Source organism: Tiliqua scincoides, chromosome 3, assembly GCF_035046505.1.
Source record: "Tiliqua scincoides isolate rTilSci1 chromosome 3, rTilSci1.hap2, whole genome shotgun sequence".
Taxonomy (NCBI): domain Eukaryota; kingdom Metazoa; phylum Chordata; class Lepidosauria; order Squamata; family Scincidae; genus Tiliqua; species Tiliqua scincoides.
The window spans coordinates 35,982,066-36,003,045 of record NC_089823.1 but is presented as its reverse complement, the minus strand read 5'-3'; the positions used below and the strand labels follow the sequence as shown (position 1 = coordinate 36,003,045).

Genomic DNA, 20,980 nt, shown 5'->3' with positions numbered 1-20,980 from the left:
TTACTATTTCTTATGTATATAATGCTTGGTATGCATGGCACTTTATAGAGAGCAAAGAGGCAGGTGCCTGCCCCAAAGTGCTTACAAAGTCTATACATTGAAACAAGGGACACTGGTAAAAAAGGGAACATATACAATTGTTTCAGTTACACATGCTTAAACTTAGTTACAGTGGTGAATGGTGTGGTGCCAAAGACTTCATGGGAAAGAAGGGAAGAATGAGAATGAGGAAGGAGACGTAAAGTGTTGTGGGAGGCAGTTGCAAGGGCTGTTACTACTAAGCTGAGCACTCCTAAACCAAGCTCCTTGCAGCTTGGAACTCTGCTTCCTGGAAGTTGGCAATGGTGGTGACATCACTAAGTGCCCTGGAGGCAGGGCCTCTGAGAGAAATTTTATCAGGAGGTACAAAGCTTCTTTGGGGCCCCTTTGCAAAGGGGGAGGGGTGAAACAGAGTGGGGGAGGGTGGTTAGGCAAGTAGGATGGGGCAGGGAGGGGCAAAACAGGATGGGGGGAGAGTGGAGACAGCTGGAAAAGTCTTCTGAGCCCTGGTCTACCCACCCATGTGGCATTAGCAGATAGATACAGTAATACGGAAAACCAAACACATTCCTAAGCATACATGGCTTGCCTGTAGTTGCAGCTGCATGCTTGTGGTAATGTACCCAGCATCCCATGTAGGCAACAGGTCTGAATAGATAAGAAAATGTAAGATCCCAGGAAATTTATGGGCCCCCTCCTTTGGCCCCCCTTTTTGACCCTGGGCCTGAGTACAAATTACCCCCTTTGCCCCCCTCTCCTAGGCCCTGCCTGAAGGTGCTGCTATGCAGCCACAGAAGGGGTCCACTCAGTAGCGTAAAGAATTGAAGGGAACACTGGTCGCAAGCGTACAGCATAGCAAGGGAGACAGAGTGAAGTCATTTGAGGGAGCAGGGGATCTTTAGATGTCTAAGGGAGATGCAGCTCAAAGAGGGAAGGTCAAGGGCAGGAGAGTGACAGGAGATGAAAGGAGAGGTGAGACTGTGAAGTTCATGGCAGCTATTTCTCCCTTGGCTTCTTGCATATGGGATACTGCTATTACAGTGTGGAACATCCAACGGAGGCCCTGCAGTTAGACCTCCATGTTGAAGCTGCCTGAGAAATTTGGGTGGGAAAGTTGAGGGGGGCATTTGGCCAAAACTATTATGATTCAGGCCTGAATCTTGGAGAGGGCTTCTGTTGGACTCTGCTAGGTGCATTTTTACATTGGGAAAGTTAGTTTGTGGTACATGTTCTCTTGCGCTCACACTTGCCCCAGTTTTGGAGTGCAACACAATCACCAGTTATTGCCCATTTGTTGGGTGTAGGTTGGCTCTTGTTAGGTCTGGAGCTTTTGTGTTTTTACACAATTTGGACATGAACCTGTTAGTTTGGTTTTGAATGAACCTGCTATCTGGATGAAAACACAATCCTTTCGTTTCTTTTTTGTGGATTGCAGTGACATGAGCATCATAGGCATTGCTTATAAGATGGGTGGTGGTAAGCAGTTCCTGTGTATTCTCTTTGTTTAAAAAAAAGACTGCTTGTTAGGGGCTGAGTGATCCTCTGCTGTCCCATTTCAGATTGAAGAACTTGTTTAGCCTTACTAAAAGGCTAAAAAAAGTCTTATGAAAAGGTGTCTGACAGTAGGAAGGCTGCTATCCTCCCATTTCCAAGCAAGGTCTTGCGATTTTATTAAATATTTACTTTTGCATCATTTATCATTTTGGAGGCTTTATTTTTGGAAATAAAATGTGTGCTCCTTCAACACTGCAGCATGTCTTTTAACCTGAGTTTTGTTTCCACGGGGCAAATAGTAGGGCTGTTCCAACTCTCCCACTTTTGTGGACTAAATATCATGCTGTTGTCTGACAATTTGTGGCACTTTTGTAAGGAGGCTAATAACAGTGAGGGGATGTCCTGACTTATCTTCTGGATGAGCCCTTAAAATGATCTGAGTGAGGCCTAACTTTCATGCTAGGACATGTGGGCTCAGACCTTCTGTGTTGACGCAGCATTTAATGGAATCCAGTGTAGTGTAATGGAGAGTGGGCTGGAACAGAATCACAGAGACATGGGTTCAAATCCCAACTTGGTCACAAAGCTCATTAGGATATTGATCTTGAATCAAACTGCAATCCTATTCATACTTTTCTGGGAGTAACTCAATTGAACATAATGGGACTTACTTCTGATGTGTTTAGGATTGAGCTGTCATAGTGCAATCCAAACTTTTGCTGGACCAGGCAGGCCAGGAGGCTTGCACTGTATTCAGCGCAAGTTTGGGGCTGGCTGAGGCTCAGCCTGAGGCAAGGGGGAAAAAATTTCTCTTACCCTGGGGAGAGTAACAGCAGCCCCAATGGGTCTACTTGGATCTGTGCCACCTGAAGAGCAGCCAGGAGCCGATCCGCCCGGGAACAGACTAGGATTCAGCATAAGTGCCGAATTCTGGTCCCGCCTTCTGCTTCCCCCCTGCCTGACCATGGGAACACCCACTGCCCATCCTCCCCTGCCCCAAACACCTCCTCTCCACCCTCCTCACGCCCCCCAGACCCCCGTGCCCGCTGAGTTTGACCGGCATGGACCTACCACATTCCGTTGGCACAGAGACTGGATGTGGCCTCCGCAGGCTGGCATGCATCCCTTCGCCAGCCTAACAAACTCACACCGAGGCGCAAACGTGCTTTACAGCACATTTGTGACCTTCCTGGGCTGACACAAAGGACTTGCGCCAGCCCAGAGAGCAGTTAGGATTGCGCCCTCAGTCATTATCTTTCAGCTTTGCTACCTCACAAGGTGGTTGTAAGGCTAAAACATAAGGGGTTTGCAGTGTGGGCAGTCCTGAGGGCAGGATAAAAATGCAATAAATAACTTTGCTGCCAGGATCCTGTCTGGAGGTTCCCAAGCTTTGACTTGGAAAGCTTCAAGTCAAGAAATTGAACTCCCCAAGCCTCTCTAAAATAAAGAATTGCAGCAGGCAGTGCTTATTACCACTTTGTGCCGAAGCAGCAAGCAAGTCAGGATCTAGAATGTACATATTTTTGTGTCCATAACACATTGTACTGAACAGGAAGGATGCTCTGTGCCTTGCCATTCAAATCTCTCATTCACGCACACATGTCTCAGATGGAGACCCAGTCTCTACCACCACCGGGGGGGGGGCATCTGATTTCTGGAGTCCCCTGCCTACTGTTAGTCCTTTACTACTTGAGGGTCTTTCACTTGACCTCAAGTACCAGAATGATTTAATAATTAGTCATGTATGTGTGTGTTTTCTTCTTTACGTATGCTTTCCCCTGTATTGTTTAAAAGTAACATTACCCTCCCCCCCCCAGTTTGGAAAGCACCTGAGGAGTGTCATTAAATGATGTATTTCATATAGAAGTACTAAAAGAATTCACATTAAATGAGATACAGGAAAATCTTTGATGCCTTTCTTTACAAACCCAAACGCACTTACCAATGTTAAAATAATCAAGTTTAAAAAAATATTTTTCTCATTCAAGCTATTATGTTAATGTTTTTAACACACATAAAGTACATGGAAATGATTAAAATGCACAGCATCTCAACTTGCACCCTTACAAATACATAGCACCCTTGCAAATAAGTATGTCGGGGGCAGGGTGACCAGATGTCATAACTGCAAAAGAGGACAAGGCACCCCAAAATTTAGGACATCCAAGAAAAAGGACATGACAAAATTAAAAGCTAAAAACACTTGTATATTGATTTCATGTGGTTAATTTAAGCACTATATTACTTATTATTAAATTTAAAACATATAATACATATAATTTATTACATTTAATTTATTAATTACAAGAAGGCTATGCGCTGCCTGCAGGGGCCCATTCACAGGTAAAGCAGGACATTTAAGTTCTTTTCCAGGATTTGAGGCTAAAAAAAGAGGACATGTCCTGGAAAAAGAGTATGTCTGGTCACCCTGGTTGGGAGTGGTCACTGACTTTCTTCATATACCTTGTTGAATGCACATTTCCACCTTTTGTTGCCATTTCCACATATGCACACTTTTTTTTTTAAAGCTAAGACTGGTAGTCCTAATATCTCTCCATTGTGGGGCTGCCAGTCGTGTGTGTCTTTTTCTCTCTGCACAAAGAGGTGCACATGGAACCTCCAAAGTACTTTGTTTGTCTTCCTGGGAGAACATAGTTGAGCTTTTCAGTAGCCATGCTCCCTTATCTTCTGACTCTAAAGAATTAAAATCTCCTTTAGAGTTAAGAGAAAGAGAGCCATACATGTAGTTCTCATAGTACTGTGTTATTGGGGAACAAAAGGTGTTTACCAGTTATGGCTGCGGTTTTCAAACTCTCCGGGAGTTTGAAACCCGCAGTAAATCTTTGCGGGGGTGGGGGGAGGCAGCAGGGGCAGGGGGAAGGCAGAGATGTGATCCCCAGGATTGCGTCTCTCAGGGGGCTGCAGGGACAGGGGTGCACCCTCCAGTCCCTGCAGCAGCCATCCCTGTGTGTGGGGAACCCTGCATGAGCACCTGCAGGGTGCCCCAGGTCAGGGAAAGGGATAGTGGAGCGATCTGCTCTGCCTCCGCAAAAGCGGAAGCGGAGCGCGATCGCCCCACTCCGTCAGAAGGGAAAGCGGAGCGATCATGCTCCGCTTCCGGTTTTGCGGAGTGGCACACTATCGCTCCGCTTTTGCTTTTCCTGGCCTGGGGAGCCCTGCCGAAGGTTGTGCAGGGCTCCCTGCACCCCCGGGAGGTTGCAGGAGGCTTGGGCAAGTGCATCCAAGCCCCTGCAGCCCCCCGAGTGGCGTGATCCTGCGGATCGCGCCACTGCCTTCCCCCTATCTCCTGGCTGCCCCACCTCTTAAGGGGGCAGAGGCCAGGACCCACAGGCTGGGGCGTCGTGACGCCCCAGTTTGAATACCACTGAGTTATGGTGTCTACCATTTCTTGTTTTTAAAGGTTGGGGAAGACTTTGAGGATACTGCTAAGGTAGCATGAATAAGTCAGGTGGAGGAATGGGCAAGCAGGTTGAGAGCTTGAGAGCTACTTGTTCCAAGTGTGTAGCAAAGTATATGACTGATATTTAGCAATGCAAAGCAGATGGCAAAATAAATTGCCACATCCAGCTGCTTCATTTCTCTCTTTCTGCTACTCAGGTGCCATATTTTCTCGTCATTGGTCAAATCTAAAGTTTTAATAGATAATCTGTTCAATTATCTGATCTGTTTCATGGATGTGTAAATGCTTTAAAAGGTTGTTCTTAAAAAAACAACATACATGCACACAGAACACTTTATCAAAACAAAACCCCCTAAGGCAGAGGTTCTCTAACATTTAGCACAGGGACCCACTTTTTAAAATGTCACTCTATCGGAACCCACCAAGCTTTATGAGACTAAAAAAAAAGTATCACTTTACCAGCTGCTCAAGCCTCTGTTTTTATCCTTTTTACTATGGTGGGGGGACTGCCTTCTAGAGTGTTTGTTAAGCTCCATGTTCATCGGGACCATTCTGGTGGCCTTGCATTCCCCTTCCCCTGGCCTTTGATAAGAGCTAAGGCACAGTTGCCTACCCATGTCAGAAAATGCATGGATAGCTCAGCTTCGCTTTCCATGGGGCTCAATATATTTTCCTTGTCAGCTTGAGGGGGGGACCTCTTGAGAGTGTGTTGGGGCCTGCGTTCATTGGATTGGGACCATTCTGGTGCCATTGCATTCCCTTCTTCTTGCCTTTCCAGTTGGACTGAGGCACGTTTGTCTACTCATAAGTAAACCTGCACGTGCTGCTCCAGTTCAGTTCCATGGTGCTCAATATATTTTTCTTGTCAGTTTTGTGACCCACCAAAAATCAGGTTGTGACCCCACTGGTGGGTCCCAACCCACAGTTTGGGAACCTCTGCTCTATTCTTAAGTGAAGAAAAGTTATTTTGTAATGGAGTATATGCATGCAGGCACAGTTTTGCCGTTGTGTGGAGGAAGATAATGTAGAGCTCACATTTTTATTACTTGCAGCCTCACTTCCTGTTTGTAGAGTCAAACTCTTGTCACTGTGTAACATGGTACCCGTCAGGAATATGGAGCAGGATTAGCAGATGACTGAAGTTGTTATAGGTGTCAGAACATGCATTATAATTCCAGTGTGAACATTCATAATTTCTAACCATCTATGATCGTTACCTCTCTTCTTTCACAAGTTTTGGGGAAAAAAGTAGTTACAATTTATCTGTATTACTTGAAGGTTAGACAGTATTCCATCACATATCAGGGGGTCTATCTCCACCATTTTGAATGATGGCATGGGGGATGGTTGTAGTTATGTGTAATTTTCCATTATTGTCTGGAAGCTGGTTCTTGAGTTCATTAGGTGTCTTCACTGGTACTACAGTTGTACTTGCAGCCGTCTTTTTAGGGATCTGAGTGGGAAGTGCGTGACGGAAGACATCTGCAATCTGGAATCAGTCAGAACAAAGAACAACAAGGAAGGGGATTGTTAAATCTGTTAGCTAGTGTGCAGTTCTTTATTAAACTTAATATGAACGTTGGCACAAGGCAGAAATTTAAAAAATTACCAATACTGTATAAGAGCCATTTTCAGCCACTGTGCTGTGGCACACTGGTGTGCTGCAAATGAACCTCAGGTGTGCCGTGGGAATTTGGGAAAGGGTCATTTATTAGTGGGGCCATTGGGGAATGTGAGCCCCCCATTGACAGCACAGTGTACCTTGTCAGTTGTCAAAAAAACTGATGGTGTGCCTTGACCATTTTAGTGCCTTGCCAGTGTGCCATGAAATGAAAATCAAAATCAGTGCTGTATAATATACTGATTCTACACACACACACACACCGGTATATGTATGTATATTTAGAGTTAGAGAAGGAAATGTTGGAGTTAGAGAAGGAGTTTGTAACTTCCTGCCACTAGATGGCAGCAAACTTCAAGGATTTTTAGCATCTTGAAACACCTTCAAAATCTGAAAGCAGATTTAAAGCAGTCACAGAAGGTCGCCATATATATGTAGAAGTTTTAGATCCTATTACAATCCAGTTGTGAACTAGGAAACCAGACCAATGTCTTAAAGTGTTCTAATTGACTGTTATCTGGGAAAGCGAAGTAAAATGTTGATTGTTTCCAAATCCATGACTATCAGAAGAATTTCTGGTGGGAATAGGGCAGAATATTGATTTTTGCTCCCTCTTCTCTCTAGTTGCATGCTGAATTGCTGGAGATTTCTGGGGACTCCTATCAATCAGGAACATAACTTTTCCTAATAATTAGTCCAGTGGTTCTCAAACGTTTTAGCACCGGGACCCACTTTTTAACATGTCACTCTGTTGGGACTCACCTATCTTTACAAAACTTTAAAAAAAGTGATCTAGAAAGAAATAATATTTTTATTTTTTTATTTGCAGGTAATATTTTATATATTGTCAGAGAACTCAATCCAGTTCCTCATAATGAGGCAGCCCTAATGAATAAAGTCTTGCGGGGCTTAATTATGTGACCCAGTCTTTACCTGTCCCCACTACCTGTCATTGATGGACTTGGGGGGAAAAACACACCAGAAAAACGTCACTTGGATGTTGATCTGCCTATATTTATAGAAGCTTGCAAGCTGTAGTAGTTCAGCTGTTTGCAGGGCAATTAGCAACTGTCTTGCAAACTGCAGGAGCTCAGCTCTTTGCAGGGCAGTTAGCAGCAATCTGATTTTTGAATAGCCTCAGAACTTGAGGCAATTAGTTATCTGATCTTTCCATTACCCATGTTTACATTGGAGGCTCTGCGGGACGCACCAAAAATTGGGTCCTGACCCATCAAGTGGGTCCTGGCCCACAGTTTGAGAAAGGCTGGGCTACAGCATTCTGCTCTACAGGTTCAAAACAGTTATCAAGAGCAGACCTCCTGTGTTACCAGTTATATATTAGGCAAACCGTTGGCTCGGTCATGTTGTGAGAATGGATGATGGGCGGATCCCAAAGGATCTCCTCTATGGAGAACTCGTACAAGGAAAGCGCCCTACAGGTAGGCCACAGCTGCGATACAAGGACATCTGCAAGAGGAATCTGAAGGCCTTAGGAGTGGACCTCAACAAGTGGGAAACCCTGGCCTCTGAGTGGCCCGCTTGGAGACAGGCTGTGCAGCATGGCCTTTCCCAGTTTGAAGAGACACTTGGCCAACAGTCTGAGGCTAAGAGGCAAAGAAGGAAGGCCCATAGCCAGGGTGACAGACCAGGGACAGACTGCACTTGCTCCCAGTGTGGAAGGGATTGTCACTCCCGAATTGGCCTTTTCAGCCACACTAGACACTGTTCCAGAACCACCATTCAGAGCGTGATACCATAGTCTTTCGAGACTGAAGGTTGCCAACAATACAATTAGGCAAACTTCAAGGTTTAAAGAAATCACCACAAAATATTGTCACTGTGATTGAATCTGAAACAAAGGAATGCAGAAAAGGTTGACGGTGTCCTGAAATTCCAAAAAATGATGGCAACTCTAGACAGCAAATGTACGTAACCAGAGGAGGCTGAATATTACTTGCAGGGGTATTCTTCTCCCCTGGTTAGTGGACTTTTTGACCACCATTATTAAATCTTGCTTGCTTAAACTGTTGAGTTTGTTTTATGTAATATATTAAGAGGACTGCAGATATATTTGTATCAGCTTTGTGTGCCAGTCTCTGACTCATGGTTAAATGCACAAAGCCTTCCCTAACTCATGAATGAACTTCCTCACAAGGAAAGCTGAGTGCCTGTCAGAGACTTTTCAGCATATAGCATCTTTCACTGATAAGGTTTTGACAGCAGAGGGCGTAATTGTTCAATTTCTGTTCCACTAGTCTTAAAGCTTGAGCAAGGAAGTTTACTTCAGGCACAGATGCTGGCTTACCTTCAGACTATTCAGAGAAAAGACATGCTGAGAGGAACAATATTTAGTAAATGGAAGATCTGGAATAAGTGTTCAGGTCTGTTTCTATTTACAGTGCTTTTGTCTGGGTTGCTGAATTCAGTTCTACATAAAGGCTATTATATTCCTGTTTACTTGCTTGGACTTACTTTTGTCTTTCCGTCTCTGCTTCCCAGGTGTTGGGGTTCTTCTCGTTCCTTTTGGGCAGTACATAGAGCCCAACTTTTGAATTCCAGCTCGACCATGGAAGTGGTCAGGGGGCAGATTCTTTTGCTATGTTCCTACAGTGGTCATTTAACAACAGCCATGAAACCATTTACGGACTTTATATGGATTGGTGAAATAAGAATTTTAAATCTTTGTTTCACCTATTTGTAAGTGAAATGGGTGTTAGTAATCTGTGGTTGCATATTATAAAGCACTTATTTGCAGAATTGCAGGCTCTTTTGTATCTGTGTCTAAGCATAATTATTTTCATGTGTACTGTTGCACTTGATAGTGAATGGCAGCCTTTGGTACACTCAGAGGTGTCCACTGTTTAGCAACTGGTTCACAACTGTTGTTCCTTTCTGAAGGCTGTCACTCAGATCTTGCATTCCTACTTCCCGCAAATACAGCATAGTATACTGGAATACAGCAAAGGCTCCAATCCAGCTAAAGTTACACATCCCTAAGGCTATAATTCTATACATGCTTACTGGGAAGTAAGCCCCATTGACCACAGTGAGATTTACTTCTGAGGAAACGTGCATAGGATTGTGCTGTCTGTCTCATAGAAATTTAGTCACAATATTTTAGATACAGTGGTTTCAAGTAGACTAACTTTAGTTGGATTGGGACCATATTCTAGGGTCCTTTATACATACTGACCAGACTGTGTACCTGTTTCATCACATTCCCCCCCCCCATTCCCCTCTCCACATTCTTAAGGAAGACTAATTTTAGAAAATCTAAATATCAGTCTTCACATAGAAAGTGATTATCTGCACATAGGACACAATCCAGCCAAATCTGAGAAGTACTCAACCTCATTGGGTTGAGCATATCCTGAACTTTCTTGTTGAAATCAATGCAATGTAAAAGTGCTTGTGTTTGATTGGATCATGCCCTGCCAATATTTTAAACTGCAAATTGTACCCCCTGCCCCAGTGGTTTGGCAGCCTTTGAAACCTTTTCTTCTGTAAATCCACTGTATGTTTGTAGCCTTCCATTGGCAACCCCTATGTTCATCTGCCTATTAATGCCATGGAACTGGCTGGCAGATGGACCCATGGGGCAGGATAGTTTGAAACATAGACAGTTGAGTACAAAAGGAGAGATCGCTTTTCTCCTTCTTTACCTTCTCTCTGTCATAGTATTTTGTGGGTCCTCACTAAAATTCTTTCTACTGACAAATACTGGGACCAAGACACAAGACATGCCTGTTTCCATGTTTCCAGCTTGGTCCATTTGTGATCTTACCAGTGTCATTTGACTGGCCACTGTTGGAGACAGACTGTTGCACTAGATGGGTTTTTGGTCTGATCCAGCAAAGGAGCACTTATACGGGTGATACATAATATAAACTAAATATTCTTCCATGTTGCTGTTTTCAATTATGGAATAAATTTAGAATAACCTCAGGAAAATAATGGGTGAATACTTGATTTTAACTTGTTCATGTTACCCTTTATGATGCAACTGATGACTCAAGGATTTCTAAATGTTGTATTATAAGATGTTTAATTTTGTGTGGGTTCAGGATAAAATTGCTTAATTTCATAGGATGTGGTTGCCATTTGAAGTACTTAGAAATCAACCCTATACTTAAGTTAAAAGTAGAGAAACCTTAGGGGCAGTTGGCATAACCTCTTGCCAACCCATTATAGTAATATTATGATAGTTTTTTGCATGGCATTTGACATTGAAGAGGAGTTTGAATAAAGGAGAGGTAGGGGCCTTTTATGCTTTTGTTCCTATTCAGACCTTTCCTTGTGAGCAAACCTGTTCAGATCACTGTAAATTACTCTCCAGTTATTGTAAGGAAGTTCATAGCCATGGTAAGGGAGATTTGAGATACAGTGTTTGTTATGTGAATTGTTATTGGACATAAAGTCCAATAAAGTTGGTAGTAGATGCTCAGCTTGAACTTTACGATACAATGTTGTCTTTTAATGACAAGAAAATAAAATACTGTACATTGTCTTCAGTGCAAAATTTGATTATTAATAAATTAGTCCTGATGTCATGCTTTTGTACAATATGAAGCATTCTGAACTTATTGATATGTTGTTCTCAGTCAGCCTTCTGGAGGAAATTGATCTACATGCAGTAGTTGGGATTGCTTCATCTACAGTGGTTATTACTTATTGCCTAACTCTGTTGTTGCTGTGTGTGTAGTTCCATTGTATAGAACAATCTTCTGTTCTTTCATTCTCTGTAAACTATAGCATTCCCACTGCCACATGCAAAAAGGGAGAGGGAATACAGGCTGAGTCATGGTATCCATGAGGGTTCTGTTCCCAGAACCCTTGTGGATAACAAAAAATCGCTTTAAAGGAAATTCATTTGAAAACAATGTTCCTTTGCTCAGTGATTGAAAAATAGCTTTGCTAACCTTTGTAATGCAGGACAGGGGCAGACAATCAATTAATCAGTCTCTCTCCAGGTGCTTAGAAAGGCTTCACTCTGACCTCTCCCTTCACCTGGGAAAGAATGCAAAGAGGAGGTGATAATCACTTCCACTTTGCATTCTTTCATGTGTTCAGGGAGAAAGGAGGGGTCACTTGCCTTGCAGTGAACTAAGTGCCAAGGGGGGGGGGAGAGAGAGACTTCCTGCCGCTGTTGTAATGGTGAGGCTATTATTAAAGGACATTTTTTCCTTTAATTGAAAGGGTCCTTCTCATCAGGTTGAGATAAAACCGTGGGTGACATATCTGTGGATAATTAGGCTATGCCTGTACATCTTTCTAATCCTAAGAACTGTTCCTGAGCGATGCTGCCAGAAACCAGCAACCCTTGTCTTGCAACCCTTAATATATTGCTCCTTTCCCTTTAAATAAAGGATCTGCAGTACCAGGGCATAGAATACAGTGGCACAGTTCTCATGTTGTAGTTACAGTATTTGTAGGTCATATGGACAATTTTATTACTATGATTAATAAGGATTTCTAGACTCCGTTTCTTTTTTCAAAAATGCATTTGTAAAGATTTTGCTCTTCATTTCAGCTTCAGACAGTAATTATTCTAGAGCAGGGGTGCCCAAACCCTGGCCCTGGGGCCACTTGTGGCCCTGAGGACTCCCAATCTGACCCTCAGGGAGCTGCCAGTCTCCAATGAGCCTCTGGCCCTCCAGAGACTTGCTGGAGCCCACGCAGGCCTGATGCAACTGCTCTCAGTGTGATGGCCAACTGTTCGACCTCTCTCATGAGCTGTGGGACAAGGAATTCCTCCACTACTTGCTGTTCCGCATCTGTGATGCAGCAGTGGCAGCAAAAGAAAGACTGGCCTTGTTTTGTGAAAGACCTTTTATAGGCCTTGAGCTATTGCAAGACCTTCATTCATTCATATAATTTCCATCTCTAATATATTCATTTATGTAAATTTATTCAAATTTGAAGTGTAAATTCATTCTTTTTTTCCCAGCCCCCGACACAGTGTCAGAAAGATAATGTGACCCTCCTGCCAAAAAGTTTGGAGACCCCTGTTCTAGAGCAGTGGTTCTCAAACTGGAGGGTTGCAACCCCCCAGCCCAAGAAGCACTGTCTCTGCTCCCTTAAGGGACAGGGCAGGGCGGGGGGATGGTGGTCAGGATTGTGTCATTGATGGGGACAGAGGGGCTTTTTTAAACTTGCCCTGGTTTTGGGGGAGCACTGCAGAGCCCTCTGCAGGTCTCCCTGGGCTTCAGAACTTTGAACAAATGTATTGCAACCCACTTCTGGGTTGCAATTGTGAAACTGGGAGTGGGTCACAACTGCATTTTTTCAATTTCTGAGGCATGGGGAGCCCTGCAGGGGGCTCTGTGGGGCTCTTTGCCCTCCTTGGAGGCTGGCACAGATAGATGGTAAGTAAAACAATGCCCTTCTGTCCCCAGCAGTGGTGCGATTCTAGGGATAATGTCACCACCATCCCCCTGCTCCTGCAAAGGCTTATCATGGCTCAAACTCTAAACATGAGTTTGAGAACTATTGTTTGAGAGAGTTGTGGTTTCAGGAATGTATTTAGGACCAGTGCGGCCAGTGCAAAATGCCTTTCATAGATGGGTAGATAGTCTTTTCCATGCCTAGTTGTAGTTAATTTATGTTCCTAGTTTATTTTGTTAATAAGTAAAAGCATGACACGATATAACCATTGAGAGAGTAGATTTTGTAAAATGCAGGTCCCTTCATGCTCTGTGTAATACACACCTAAAAAAGGATGTTCCAGTTGTACAATCAGTATATGTGAATTGGCTTTCTGTCTCTGTGCCACTGAAGCATCACTATTTAGCCTTCCATCACTACCACATCAGACCTGCTCTCCCAATGTAGATTGTTGGTCTTAAATATTTACTGCTTATTTGCTGTCTGATTTTTTTTAATTTAGTGATATTACCCTGTCACATCCTAATCTCTTCTTTAGATGTACTTCATTAATTTAGTATTTCCTCATGTGTCTTAGAGCTGTGGTTCTCAAACTTTTAGCACTGGGACCCACTTTTTAGAATGAAAATCTGTCAGGACCCACCAGAAGTGATGTCATGACTGGAAGTACCATTGTCAAGCAGGAAAATTTTTTAACAATCCTAGGCTGCAATCCTACCCACACTTACCCATTTACTATTTACAGTAAGTCCCATTTACTATCATTGTTAAAAGCATATACATAGTAGCCTGTTCAAAGTACAGATCTGTAACACTTCCCCAAATGCAGTCACATACCATGGTAGCATCAAGTCTAATATATTAAAAATAAAATACTGAAATTAATGGGGACCTATCTAAAATTGGTTTGCAACCCACCTAGTGGGTCCCAACCCACAGTTTGAGAAACACTGTCTTAGAATATTCTAAAAGTTCCAACAACTGTGTTGCTGTTTTCTCAACGCTTTCTAGCTTGGCTCTTAAACATAACTCTTCTTATTAATCATTGTTTGAACCAGAGGCCCAATAGAGTTGCTGTTTATGTCTTAAAGACAGTGTTTAAACAGTTGCTTATGTAACCCAGAATTAGAATTTTAAGATTTTGTAATATTAAACAAGATTCACTAAATATAGAAGATGCATGAATGTTTAATACAAAGCTTTCCAGTAAATATATCATGTTTACTTATCACTCAATTCCCTCTTATTTTTCCCAAAATATTTGTTCTGTTTTTAAAAATAGCATTCTTTGTTTTATGGCAGACTCATAAGCATGTCTTTAATGCTCGGAAAAATGTGGGCATTGTCTATCCAGGTTACAAGTCATAGATTTGATTATTAAAACTTCAGTAAACTAATCCTGGGGTTTCAGATTGAACATATGCTAGCATAGCCTGGATATGTGAATTATTGCTGCAGTTCTCTGTGAAAATGATTGTATTTTAACACAATACCACATTTTAAATTGTATCTATGACTTATAACCAGGATATGGCTGCCAAGATGTCCCCCCACCCTATCTACCATTTGAGCGTTATTCGAGGCCCTTCTTTGAGGCCAGTACAGGGCCTTTTCAGTGGTGGTGCGCTGTCTTTATAACTCCCCCCCCCCCCCAAAAAAAGAAGTTCAGTTCTCATCTTTTATTCAGTTGCAAATTGATAATATCATGGGCATTTAATTAAACTTGCTCTGTTTTCTTCTCGGGCTCTTTCTTGAACTGCTGTTTACTCCCCCCATTTTTCATATTTGTTGGTGGTTTTTAACATACTTGCATGCATTCTGTCTTTGGTCTTTCTCAGAGTTCTGTATAAATGTGAGTTCAAAAAACTTTAATATAACAGGGGTACATATTTGGTCCCTGTTGCTTATATGCAACGTTGGACAGAAATTAAGCTGCATTTTTCAAGCTCTCTATTGGCTTTCCCTTCACTCAGGACTCCTTAGGGCTATGGAGTTGGTTCTTCAATTGTAAAGAGAGAGAGTATCTGCTGTTTACGTGTACTGATGTCAAGTAGCATGATGTATAGAGTAGGTTGCAAAAAGATTGAAATAAAGATCTGGTTCAGACTTTGCATTCCCAGTTAAAAACAAAAATCCACAATTTGTTGGATCTGGCATGAAGGGACAATGTGTGTTCTCCCCTCAAACAGCTATTTACATAGCAGATTCCCTGTTTTGTTAAAACTATGGTTGACATGAGATCAATACAAGATTTCGTGGTTTATGTAGCTGCATGCTTTGGGGCAGGAGGGAATGCTTCAGCTCGTTCCTGATCCTGTACACCAGGGATGCCCAAACCCCGGCCCTGGGGCCACTTGTGGCCCTCAAGGCCTCTCAATGTGGCCCTCAGAGAGCCCCCAGTCTCCAATGAGCCTTTGGAATTTTGTTGGAGCCCACACTGGCCCGACACAACTGCTCTCAGTGTGAGGGCAACTGTTTGACATCTCACGTGAGCTGTGGATGAGGGTTCCCTCAACTGCTTGCTGTTTCACATCTGTGATGCAGTAGCAGCAGCAAAGGAAAGGCCAGCCTTGCTTTGCTATTGCAAGACCTTCATTCATTCATATAAGTTCCATCCTTAATATATTCATTTATGTAAACTTATGTAAATTTATTCAAATTTTAAATGTAAATTAGTTCTTTTTTCCCTGGCCCCTGACACAGTGTCAGAGAGACCATGCAGCCCTCCTGCCAAAAACTTTGGACACCCCTGCTATACACTATGTTCTGTTGGATCAGGAATGTGACATTGGAACTGGGCCAGTAATTCAGAAGGGTACATTCCGTTATTAATGCTTGAGCCAGTTCACACAACCTTGCTCTTTCATGCATATGTATAGCCACATGGGGTGCAGATACACCCACAACAATTCCCAAGATTGTGGTGGCTGGAAAAATACCTTGCCAGTTGTATCTGTATACATCACAGTTCCTACAAATGCTTCCTTGTGTGATTGCAAATGCATGTGGCCAAGAAGGCCAGAGCTGTTTGCATGAAGATGAAAATGCCCATATGGCCAAGTCTTTCCAGTGGGCTTGCTGAGATACTTGAGTTCCCACATGTGAGGTTTAATTGCTAGTAATCTGTAGAGGGTGAAGGAAACAAAGGTTAGAAAATAATCTTACAGAATAGGACAGTGTTTCTCAATGTTTGTCCCCCACTGTACACTTCACATGGTCCACCTATTGGAAGTACCACCAAAAGTAACTAGCAATGATGTCATTGCCAGTTGCTTCCAGATTGGAAGGCCAGATGCAGCATGACAAAGACTGGTAAGAGACTCAGGGTGGACAGAAGGGCTTTTTTGAGTGCACGAAATACACAGTGGAGCTCTGCCCACTGAGCCAAACCTTCTACAGATGCTTGTCACGTTGCATTGCTGGTATCTCTGCCGGGCAGTGGAGGTTTGGGGGGTCCCGTGAGTACCACTGGATACCACCTCAAGTACCACCAATGGTACGAGTACCACTGGTTGAGACACACTGTAATAGGAAGTTTCAGTAAAGGAGGAGAGTAGTTAAGAAGGATGACTTAGAACAATCAGGATAAAAGGGTACCAATAATGATGAATCAAGAATGGAGTTATTTTCTTGCATATTGTTGAGCAGAGCAGTGAAATGGGAGAATAAGCAGCAAACAACCTGGACTGGAAAAAAATATTTTTAGGAATCAGTGTTAAAAACGTTTAATTGTTGGTTCTCAGAAAAGTTAGGAAGCGTGTTACAGCTTTTAGATGGATGTTCAAGTATTAGGCACTAGAATTTTTCCCATCCAGCAAATAGCTTACAGTTGTTGTCTAGGTCAGTACGACAGGCAGCAGGAGAGATGATGAATAGGCTGAATTCCCCAACTACTCCCTTTCCCAGGAGGATTTACTGTGGGAGGCATAATTGCATGCATCCTGTTGCATAATCCTTCAGAGTGTACTTTAATGTGCTGGATATATTTGTTGTGGTATGTCCTGCATTAGAACCTAAGGTTAGTTCTGAAGTAGCTTCCAATGGAAACCATTAATGGAATTGGGATCCCTCTCCTAAGTGAGCTTGAGATTCACTTTCTAGAGATGGACAGTATTGAGTAGGGGTTTTCAACTTAAGAATAATTGAGAACTAGGACGAGGAGCAGAGATACTTTTCTGTGTTCACACATTAAATTGATGTGTTTAGATAGTCTGGTGAGGAGATCAGTAACTGATTATAGTACCATTTTCTTAATTCATTTTAAATTCATGGGAAATGGTGTAAGTAAAACATGATTGTGTTCCCCAAAATGATTTTACTTAGTACTGATATAGTGCTTTTTCCAAGTCCTCCAAGCAACTCGCATCTTTAAGACAATCTTTTGAGATAGTGGCTTGTCCTTGGCTACCCAGGGAGTTTATGGCTAAGGTGAGATGTGGACCAAGAACTTCCTGACTCATAGCACAACCATCACATGATGCTAGAGTCTCATGTAATTTCATGCATCATTATTATTTAATTATTCTGCATTATGCTTCGTGCTGTTTTGTGTCATATTTGATACTGAAACAATTGAGGGAATGAATAAGATAATGATAAAATGATACGATAAAATGATATAGAATGATAAAATTTTATGATAAAATGATAAAAGTTAATGATATAGAAAACAGGTTGTCTATAACTTAAAATGAAAGTGTTTTACATGCAAAAAATCACACCCAGAGAAGCACACAAGAAAATAATTCTGCAAGCAGTGGTTAAAAAAAAATTATTTACTGTTTGTAATGTTAAAAATATTTCACAAAAAAGTTGCAATCAAAAATAACATCAGTTATTGAAATTGTAAATACATATGAATGCATTTATACAGGTGCAAGTCTAAATGTTTTACAAGGTTATTTAAATGAATAGATAATACAGTAAGCGCACACTTGATGTGATTAAAGAGACAAAGATGCATGTTAGTTCCGTATACTGTTGTAGGACACATGCAAAGAACTCTCACAAAATTCTAGTAAAATTGCCCCAAATCATTCTTGTTGGTATAGAAAAAACAAGTTTGGGTTGCTTGTAAGTATGTCAACACATCTGGGGAGAGTCAGTTATAGACATTACTTACTGTAATTTGTGATTGTCGTGGGAGAGGGGTAGCTGTTGGTGTGATAGTGATGCTGCTGGTTATTTTGTTGGTAGGTTTACTTGGTGTTCCATTCATGACTACTGGAGCTCTGTTATCCTGCACAGAGGTGCAAGGGCTAGTGGTTTTTGCTGAGTTGGGAATAGCTTGAACATAAGGGCTTCCTAAATGAATATGTATTTTATTATCTTCAGTAGTTATCACGCTCGAACCAGAGCTGTTAGATCTCTGAAACTGCCAGGATGATTGCCTTTCAGGTGATACTCTAAAGACGGCATGCTTATCCCCAATTTCCAGAGGCTCTGGAGAAAGCATCTGCTCTGGGGAACTTGGAGAGCTTGTCAGTGCCAAAGGGGACATTGTCCTTTCAGGAGTTTCAGAGCCACATGACTCAGGTGTCTGAGATCTAGCAAAGGCAGTCAAAGTAAGAGGTGGCATTGCTTGCTCCAGACTTGAGTAACCATCAGCTACTTTAGATTTTATAGGAGTTAAAGGTCCATTTTGAATAATAGTGATTCTTTGCTTTGGTGTGCCACAGTTGGGTATCACAGCTGTACTAGTGAAGGAGTGAGAGTTCTCTGTGGTAGGACTTGTTATTTCAAGGGTGGCTGTGTTTTGTCCATGATCTGGAGTAACTTTTATATGAAGAGGCTGGCCAGGTGTGTGACTTAGTACAAGATTTCCAGGCTGAATACAGTTTCCATTCTGCTTGGTGTGGACTTTTCCATTTTGGATATGGCTTTCTTTGGACTTCATCCAGGGGATCCAAAGTTTACTATTATTTACTGCATTTGCCACAGATGAATTGCATTTGAAGGCTACTGTTTGCTCCTCATCATTGTCATCATCCTCAGTATCACTCTCTTCATACAAATGTCCATTTATGACAGCCCGTTCCAAAGGAACTAGACTCTTGTAATCTGGTGGCTCGTTGTCTGCTGGTTCTGTTTGGACTTCTTTGGAGAAGACCTGCAAGTCAGAAATTCTCCTTCCATTGAGACTTGGTCTGAGGCTCTTACTGAAACGTCTATACCTCTCCAGTTCTTTAGAAAGAATGTCCATTTCTCGTCCTAATTCTTTGTTTTTGTTTTCTTGGTGAGTGAGTTTCTTTTGCAGGGTTGTATGATCTTCCCTTAGATGACATATTAAATCTTCTGTTGCCATGTACTCATGAATTTTCTCTTTCAGTGCATCTACTTCCCTTGAAAGGTGGCCTGATTTGGCTGCTTCCTCCTTGAGTTTTCTGAATAATCTCTGCTCATGATTGCATTCTGTCTTCTCTGCTAACTTATACCGAGCCAGTTCTTTTTTCACAACTTCAAGTTCCTCTGACAGAAACTTGGCTTTGTCTTGTTCGTTAATGTATCTGCGCTCTAGAGATTCAAATTCATCCTCAGTTTTCATGAGGTCATCTTCTATGGCCTTCATTTCTTTAAGTTTGTGCTTGAGCCTCTCTATCTCCTGAGCTAGTTCTATAATCTTGTTTTCTTGCTGTAAAGTTGCATTGGGTTTGGTGGTCTCCTTAAGTTTATTTTTAAGGAACTCTTTCTCGATAGCTTCTAAGGACTGAAGCTTTTTTCGCAGCAGATTCATCTTGGAGGAGAGATCATTTCCTTTCTCTTCCTCTGTTTTTAGCTTGCTTTTCAGCTCATCTCTCTCTTTTGAAAGGTTGGACATTTTTTCCTCTGCATCAGTCTTGGATTTTAATGCCTTCTTGCTTTCCTCAATCAGTTTCTCTGTGACCGACATCACTTTTTTTTTCTCTGATTGAAGTTGTGAATTTGCCGTTTGTAGCTTTTCTTCTGTTTGCTTTATCTTTTCGTTAATTGTTTTCCTCTCGTCAACAAGCATGACTGTTAGCGATTTCAGTTTAGTCAAGTCTTCCTTAAGTGTGAATTCTGTTTTTTCCAACTTGCTTTCAGTAGTTTCAAGCTCTCTGATACGAGCTTTTAAGCTATCTAGATCCTGTGACAGCTGCTTGGTTAACAGTTTTTCTTTTTCTAGATTGCATTTCAAAGAGTAACATTCCTGCTTGCTCTTGCTGAAAGCATCCTCCAGTTTCTCAAGCTCCATAATTCGTTTGTTGAGCTTGTCAACTTCTGCTTTGAAGTTCTTACTCTGGCAGGCTTCTTTTTCAAGTTTCTTGCCAAGTTCCCAGCACTGCTCCTCCATTTTTATGAGCTCTTCATCTTTCCCTTCCATCTCCAGCACCCGTTTCCTCAGCTCTTCCACCTCCGACATAAGAGTAGAATTTCCACATTCTCCTCGATTCATTTTCTCTCTTAGGTCTTGCAGTTCTTCTTCTGTCTTTCGTAAGGATTTATTCGTCTCTTCAAGTTCATCAATTTGGCGACTTAGAGCAGTTAACTTTAACCGGAGTTGGCGATTCTGGCTTTCTTCATTGGTTAGTTTAGCCATGGCAGCTTCTTGTTCTTGGGAAATCTTGTTGGTTTGTACCTGAAGTTCTGCTTCCAGCTTGAGAGCTTTCTGCTCTTCTTCTTGAGCTTTCGTTTCTGCAATGGAGAGTTTCTCATGTGCTTGTTCTACGGTGATGGTTAAGTCTTGGATTTTTTGGCTTCGCAGGTTTAGCTGTTCTGTAAGTCTCTGCAGTTCATCCACTACCATTAAAGCGAATGACTTGAGTTTTGTCAACTCTTCCTTAAGTCTGTTTATTTTCCTGTTGTTTTCCTTTTCTTTTTTTGCTTGGTAGGCTGCGTCTTGGTCAATGAGCTTTTTTAATCTGAAAGGAAAAAATTATTTTTATTTTGTGATACTTTTTGAAAAATTAAGAAGTGTTCATCCAGTTGGTGTCCTGTAAACAGTTTGTTTATTTTGGCACATGTTTTAAAAGGTATAGTAAACAATAAATATTATTTCTTGA

The 20,980-nt window shown here is 42.0% G+C and overlaps 2 protein-coding genes across 3 annotated transcripts in view; one reads left to right on the top strand and one right to left on the bottom strand.

Moving 5' to 3' along the window:
* CMSS1 (cms1 ribosomal small subunit homolog) overlaps window positions 1-20,980 on the top strand; it is a 243,268-nt gene that overhangs the window by 2,901 nt on the left and 219,387 nt on the right. The window lies entirely within an intron of this gene.
* FILIP1L (filamin A interacting protein 1 like) overlaps window positions 4,671-20,980 on the bottom strand; it is a 39,604-nt gene continuing 23,294 nt past the window's right edge. For both annotated transcript variants that reach the window (XM_066620878.1, XM_066620879.1), the window contains exons 2-3: window positions 18,082-20,839; window positions 4,671-6,443 (exon numbers count right to left, since the gene is read on the bottom strand). In XM_066620878.1, coding sequence (XP_066476975.1) covers window positions 6,249-6,443; window positions 18,082-20,724 — 2,838 coding nt within the window. In that variant the 5' untranslated portion in view covers window positions 20,725-20,839 and the 3' untranslated portion in view covers window positions 4,671-6,248. The remainder of the gene's footprint in view (window positions 6,444-18,081; window positions 20,840-20,980) is intronic.